Source organism: Eimeria necatrix, genomic scaffold (assembly GCF_000499385.1).
Source record: "Eimeria necatrix Houghton genomic scaffold, Enh_scaff1496, whole genome shotgun sequence".
Taxonomy (NCBI): Eukaryota; Apicomplexa; class Conoidasida; order Eucoccidiorida; family Eimeriidae; genus Eimeria; species Eimeria necatrix.
In genome coordinates, this window is record NW_013652211.1 from 1 (window position 1) to 7124 (window position 7124).

Sequence of the window (7124 nt, forward strand, 5' to 3'; positions counted from 1 at the left end):
AACCCTTTCATCAACAAAACCCCCAACTCCCTGCCCACAAACCCTAAACCCTAAACCCTAAACCCTAAACCCTAAACCCTAAACAACAAGACCTCACGCCTATACCGCAAACACTTCACCCCAACCTCCTCTTGCGCAGCACCCGCACCTCCCCGTCAAAAGAGCGCCATCAACCCCCAAACCCTAAACCCTAAACCCCAAACCCTAAACCCCAAACCCTAAACCCTAAACCCTACCTGTACTGGCAGAACAAGTGGTCCTCTGGCTGCAGGGCTTTGCCGATGCCAATTTGAGTTGCTTCTTCACCTTGGTTTTGAATGTAAAAAGAAAAACGACCTGCAGCAGCAGCAGCAGCGCAGCAGCAGCAGCAGCAGCGCAGCAGCAGCAGCAGCAGCGCAGCAGCAGCAGACACGAGCAAGTGAAGGAAAAAACCAACTCATCAGCTAGTAGCAGCAGCAGCTGTAACAGCAGCAGCAGCAGCAGCAGCAGGGGCGCTACACGCCAACCTCTTCAGCAGCAGCAGAACAGGGGCAGCAGAGTAGCAGCCGCAGCAAAACAGCAGCAGCAGCAACAGCAGCCCAACAGCAGCAGCACAAAAGCAACACTCCTGCAACAGCAGCAGCACAGCAGCAGCACCCCAGCAGCAGCAGCCCAACTGCAACAGCAGCACACAACCAACAGCAGCACAACAGTAACAGCAGCGCAACATCATAATCAGCAGCAGCAGCAGCAGCAGCAGCAGCAGCAGCAGCAGCAGCAGCAGCAGCAGCATCGCAGCAGCAGCAGCAGCATCGCAGCAGCAGCAGCAGCATCGCAGCAGCAGCAGCAGCATCGCAGCAGCAGCAGCACCAGCAACATCATCATAATCAGCAGCAGCAGCAGCAGCAGCATCGCAGCAGCAGCAGCAGCAGCAGCAGCAGCAGCAGCAGCGCAGCAGCAGCAGCAGCAGCAGACCTTGGCGCTGGACGCTGTAGAGCATGTTGTCCCAGACGGAGAGGCGGACCATGAGCTGGTAGAGGTTTAGGGTTTCGGGTTTGGAAAAAGGGTTTTGCCAACCCTCTTCCAAAACCCCCTCGGGATTCAAAACCCTAAAAATGGGAATAACTGGACTTTCTTTGTCGATTTTGAGGGTTTTGGAGAACTGGGTGTGCAGCAAACCCTCGTGGTAAACCTCCGTGCGCGAAGCGGGGGTTTCCGCAAACCCTCGCGCAAACCCTAAACCCCCAAACCGCCCCCAAACCCTAAACCCTAAACCCTCGCCAGCGCCCAAACCCCCGCGGGCCGCCGGCCACAGCCCCCGCAGCGCCCGGCCGCTCAACACGCGAGACATCGCGCTAGGGTTTAGGGTTTAGGGTTTAGGGTTTAGGGTTTCGAGCTCCCCGCCTCCAGCTCCGCGCCCAACGCCTCCGCCGAGGGTTTAGGGTCTAGGGTTTAGGGTTTAGGGTTTAGGGTTTGCCGCCCGACACACCAAACCGCCGCCGAAGTCACCCAACACCGAAACGCCCGGAAACGCAGCTTCCGCCCTTTCTCGAGGGTTTAGGGTTTAGGGTTTAGGGTTTACGCTTCCACCGGCTCGCAAAAATAAAACAGACACACACACAATTTCCCAAATGCAAAAAGATACTCCCCGACAAACCCTAAACCCTAAACCCTAAACCCTGCCGCGCCGTGTGCGCTCGTCGCCTGCATGCTATCCTCGCCGCCGCTCCCCGGCCAGGCGAACCCTAAACCCTAAACCCTAAACCCTAAACCCTCAACTTCAAAGCCTAAACCCTAAACCCTAAACCCCATTTAAAGAAAGACAAAATACGTGACGAATACCCAAAATCCCGCTAACTCCTGCTGCTGCGGCGCCCGCAGAGCGCAGGCAACACTCAAACCCTAAACCCTAACCCCTAAACCCTAAACCCCAAACCCTAAACCCTAAACGCTAAACCCCAAACCCTCAATAGAAGCAATTTACCCCACACACCTCAGCATTCTCTACTTTCTATCTACAGGCAGCAGCAGCAACAGCAAGAACGACGGCTGCAGCGCATCCGAGCCAAACCCTAGCTTCTAAACCCCAAACCCTAAACCCTAAACCCCAAACCCTAAACCCTAAACCCTAAACCCTGCCAAGCTCATTCGCCTCCCACTGTGCCCGAGCCTCTTCTGGCCTAACAGTAACGCCCCAGCCGGCGTTGCTGCAGCTAGCTGCTGCTAGCTGCTGCTAGCTGCAGCTAGCTGCTGCTAGCTGCTGCTAGCTGCTGCTGAGCTGCTGCAGCTAGCCGTGGCTGGCTGCAGCTAGCTGTGAGGTGCTGCAGCTAGCTGCAGAATTCGTGGGCAGCTGGGACCCCTCGCTAGCTGCAGCTTGCTGCAGCTAGCTGCAGCTTGCTGCAGCTAGCTGCAGCTTGCTGTAGCTAGCTGCAGCAAGCTAGGGCTAGCCCCGTGGCTTCCAGGCGCCTAAACCCTAAACCCTAAACCCTAAACCCTGAGGAGAGGACCCACGAGGCAAGGGTCATCTTCCTTCTAGTACCTGCCACGCTGCCTTTACTGCCAAAACAAATCTGCTGCTGCTGCTGCTGCTGCTGCTGCTGCTGCTAACAAGCAACATCAGCAGCAAAACGAGCTGCTGCTGTAGCGAACTATCAATGGCTGATAGACAAACTCAAGCCTTCTGAGTTGCGCAGCAGAAGCAGCTGCAGCAGCAACTGCTGCAGCAGCAGCTGCAGCAGCAACTGCTGCAGCAGCAGCTGCAGCAGCAACTGCAGCAGCAGCACCTTGGTGTTTATATGTGCACCTCAGTCCTGTTCTTGCAGCACAGAGGCATGCTGCTTCTGCTGCAGTTGCAGCAACAGGGGCTGCTGCAGCAGCAGCTGCTGCTGCTTGGGGTGTCTGTACACCTCAGCTGTGCTGCTTAGTTATACCAAGAAGGCATAGCAGCACACTGCTGCTGCTGCTGCACCAGCAGCAGCAGCTAATTCAGTAGGTGCAGCTGCTCTAGCAGCAGCAAAGTGCTGCTGCAGCAACAAATTGCTGCAGCGGGAGCTGAGTGCTGCAGCAGCAGAAAACTGCAGCAGCAGCAGCAGAAAACTGCAGCAGCAGCAGCTGCTGCTGCGGGGTTTCCCTAGTGGGCCTCAATAGCAGCACCTGCTTCGGCTGAATCAGCTGGTGCTGCAGCGGCGACGGCAGCAGCAGCAGCAGCAGCAGCATGATCTGCATCTGCAGCAGCATGATCTGAATCTTCAGCAGAATCACGATCTGCAGCAGCATCAACAGCACCTTCTTCTTCTGCAGCAGCAGCAGCAGCAGCAGCAGCAGCAGGAGCTGCAGCAGCAGCTGCCGCCGAATCGGGTGCAAGGCCAAGAGTCTCAAGTGTAATTTTGTCTTCCGGCCGCCCCTGAAGAGACAAGCAGCAGCAGCAGCAGCAGCAGCAGCAGCAGCAGCAGCTGGAGCAGCCTGGTTCTGCAGCAGCAAAGCAGCATTGTTATTATTATTATTAGCAGCAGCATTATCAGCAGCATCAGTAGCAGCAGCAGCAGCGTGAGTGTGGTTGCACTGCAACAGCAGCCGATTCCAACAGTTTTGCTGCATCACTGCTGCAGCATCAGCAGCAGCAGGAGCAGCAGCTTTAGCAGCAACCTTAACAGCAGCAGCAGCTCTAGCAGCACAACCTTTAGCAGCAGCAGCAGCTCTAGCAGCAGTAGAAGCAGCTCTAGCAGCAGCAGCATCAGCTCTAGCAGCAGCAGCAGCTCCAGCAGCGGCAGCAGCTCCAGCAGCAGCATCAGCTCTAGCAGCAGCAGGAGCAGCAGCCCTAGCAGCAGCAGCAGCAGCAGCAGCAGGAGCAGCAGCAGCAGCAGGAGCAGCAGCAGCAGCAGCAGCAGCAGCAGCCCTAGCAGCAGCAGGAGCAGCAGCCCTAGCAGCAGCAGCAGCAGCAGCAGCAGCAGCGGGAGTTACTGTGCATTCTGCAGCAAATTCGGTTTGTCTGCAGCAGGCGAAGCCCCATTTGCTGCTGGCCAAATCATAATAAGAGCCCCAGACGCTGCTGTGGCTGCCGGGGAAAATGTCTTCTTCATATTTCGACTTCGTGAAGGTCCTCTCGCGCCCACGCAGCACGCTGCAGCAGCAGCAGCAGCAGCAGCAGCAGCAGCAGCAGCAGCAGCAGCAGCAGCAGCAGCAGCAGCAGAAGCAGCAGCAGCAGCAGCAGCAGCAGCAGCAGCAGCAGCAGCAGCAGCAGCAGCAGCAGCAGCAGCAGCAGGAGTTATGAAAATGAGAGGAAAAGGACCAAAAAAACGAAATAAAAAGGAAATAAAAAGGAAATAAAAAGGAAATAAAAGGAAATAAAAAGGAATTGAAAATAAGAATAAAAAAGAGTCAAAAAGAATTGAAAAGGAATTTAAAAAAGAGAAAAAAGAAGAATAAAAAGCAAATTATCACCGGCCATCTCGGGAGTATTCGACGTATTCTTGGACCCAAAATGGACCCAAAATGGAGTAAAAAGTAGAAAAAAAGGAAATAAAAAGAGAAATAAATAGAGAAATAAATAAAGAATAAAAAAGGAGACAAAAAGGATTAAAAAAGAATCAAAAAAAAGATCAAAAAAAAGAACAAAAAAGATCCAAAAACCAAATTATCACCGGCCATCTCGGGAGTATTCGACGTATTCTTGGGCCAAAAGTGGACCAAAAAATGGAGTAAAAAGGAGAAAAAAGAGGAAATAAAAAGAGAAATAAATAGAGAACAAAAAGAATCAAAAAGAATCCAAAAAGAATCCAAAAAGATCAAAAAAAGATCCAAAAAAGATCAAAAAAAGATCAAAAAAAGATCAAAAAAAGAAAAAAAGAAAAAAAAATCCCACCGGCCATCTCGGGAGTATTCGACGTATTCTTCCGTTTGGGCGTAAAGGACTCTGGGGTCGTTTTGGAGGTGTTCTTTGCCTCCGTAAGTTTCGAAAATGCTGTTTTGTTTTTTAATTTCCAACTCCTGAGTTGCAAAAAAGAGGACTTTGGCAGCTTTTAATTCATTTCAAACCACAAAAAACAAACAGCAAATCAAAAATGACATCCACTGCAGCAAACCCCAAAAAAATTGACCAAAATGACCAGCAGCAACACACAAACACATGCAGCAGCAGCAGCAGCAGCAGCAGCAGCAGCAGCAGCACTAGAATTGCATTCGCGGCACGAGCAGCACTAGCACTAGTAGCATTAGCAGCAGCACTAGCAGCAGCAGCAGCAGCACTAGCAGCAGCAGCACTAGCAGCAGCAGCATTAGCAGCAGCACTCGCAGCAGCAGCAGCGCAGCAGCAGCAGCAGCGCAGCAGCAGCAGCAGCAGCAGCAGCAGGCCATACGGCTTTTTTCTTTTGGTGTTCTTTGTAGAGGAACTCGAGCTGCGTGGGCTGCGCGTTGAAGTGGACGTTTTGGCCGTGTTTGTACGCCTCCCAAGCGAAGAGCTGCACCCAAACCCTAAACCCTAAACCCTAAACCCTAAACCCTAAACCCTAAACCCTAAACCCTAAACCCTAAACACCCTAAACCCTAAACCCTAAACCCTAAACCCTAAACCCTAAACCCTAAACCCTAAACCCTAAATACAAACCCTAAACCCTAAACCCTAAACCCTAAACCCTAAACCCTAAACCCTAAACCCTAAACCCTAAACCCCTAAACCCTAAACCCTAAACCCTAAACCCTAAACCCTAAACCCTAAACCCTAAACCCTAAACCCTAAATTAGGGTAACCCCAAACCCCAAACCCCAAACCCTAGCCCCAGCCCCGCGTTCTGCCTCCCTGCGGGTTCCCGCGAGCCCCCCAAACCCCAAGCCCACCCCCACCCCCAAACCCTAAACCCTAAACCCTAAATTAGGGTTTACCTGGAGCTGCTGCGTGGCCTTGACCTCTCCGGCTCGGAGGAGCGCGTTGTCGCCGCGGAAAGCAGCTGTGGGGCCCTGCGGCAAACCCTTGAAGGGATCGTCTCGCAGGGATCGACTTTTGGGATCGTAAAAAGCCGATCCCAACTCCAGATTTAATAAATACTTTGCGGTGTCTTCTCTTATTCTCAAGTCCCTGGTGACGGCTCTGCTGCGCGCGTCTTTGCATGCAACAGGAGCTGAAGTTTTGTCGAAGTCCGCGAGCTTCACGTCTTCGTCTCCGGACTCTGAGTCCGTGTCAGTGTCGGTTTCGCTTGCTGCTGCTGCTGCTGCTGCTGCTGCTGCTGCTGCTGCTGCTGCTGCTGCTGCGGTGGGCGAAGCGCCGGCTTCTGGGGCTTCCGGGGAGCCGAGATCGCCCGCTTCGCCCGCTGCTGCTGCTGCTGCTGCTGCTGCTGCTGCTGCTGCGGCTTTTTTGGCTTCGCGCTGCTGCTGCTTCTTGCGGCGGCGCTCCTCGCGCTGCAGGCGGCGCTGCTGCTGCTGCTGCGCCGCGGGCTGCTGCTGCTGCTGCTGCAGCAGCTGCTGCTGCTCCTGCTGCTTCCTGCGGCGGCGCTCCGCCTGCGCGTTCTCGTGCTCCCGCAGCAGCAGCAAATAGTCCTCTCCAGTGTAGTCATTATAGCGGTCTCTCTTGGCGTCATAAGCGATTTGCTGCTGCTGCTGCTGCTGCTGCTGCAGCAGCTCGTCTGCTGCTAGCTGCTGCTGACTATATGCTGCTTTAATGGCCCGAGGCCGCTCAGTGCAGCACTTCTCCTGGTGAGTTTTGCTGCCGCAGTTCTTGCAGCTGCCTTTGCTCCAGCGCAGCTTCTTGTTTGCTGCAGTCTCGGGGACGAGTCCGCGTTTGCTGCTGCTGCTGCTGCTGCTGCTGCTGATGCTGCTGCTGCTGCGCTCCACGAAGCGCTGGTGCTGCAGCCCCGGCTGCTGCTGGTTCAAGTACCAAGGAGCTCGCGAAATGTACTGCGGAATGTGCGGATTTATTTCTTTTCCTGCTGCATCAACTGCTGCTGCTGCTGCTGCTGCTGCTGCTGCTGCTCCTGCTGCTCCTGTTCTTCTTGCTTCCTCCAGCTCCCGCCCCCGACGCGCCTCCTCCCGCGACTGAAAACCCGACGCGCTCATCCTGCTGCTGCTGCTGCTGCTGCTGCTGCTGCTGCGCTGCTGCTGCTGCTGCTGCTGCTGCTGCTGCTGGGCTGCTGCTGCTGCTGCTGGGGGGAGGGAGG

At 54.5% G+C, this 7124-nt stretch overlaps 3 protein-coding genes across 3 annotated transcripts; 2 read left to right on the plus strand and 1 right to left on the minus strand.

The window, feature by feature from the left end:
- Positions 1-271: 271 nt before the first annotated feature.
- On the plus strand, positions 272-1024 carry ENH_00015250 (hypothetical protein; the record flags this gene model as incomplete). The annotated part of the gene is made up of 1 exon (XM_013579152.1): positions 272-1024. A coding segment is annotated over one exon (753 nt), but the record flags the coding sequence as incomplete, so codon positions are not given.
- Positions 1025-4045: 3021 nt separating this feature from the next.
- Positions 4046-4249, plus strand: ENH_00015260 (hypothetical protein; the record flags this gene model as incomplete). The annotated part of the gene is made up of 1 exon (XM_013579153.1): positions 4046-4249. The coding sequence occupies one exon, from the start codon at positions 4046-4048 to the stop codon at positions 4247-4249; it is 204 nt and encodes a 67-aa protein (XP_013434607.1).
- Positions 4250-4785: 536 nt separating this feature from the next.
- On the minus strand, positions 4786-7023 carry ENH_00015270 (step II splicing factor slu7, putative; the record flags this gene model as incomplete). The annotated part of the gene is made up of 3 exons (XM_013579154.1): positions 4786-4965; positions 5334-5435; positions 5857-7023. 3 exons carry the CDS (start codon positions 7021-7023, stop codon positions 4786-4788), a joined length of 1449 nt encoding a protein of 482 aa, XP_013434608.1.
- Positions 7024-7124: the final 101 nt, after the last annotated feature.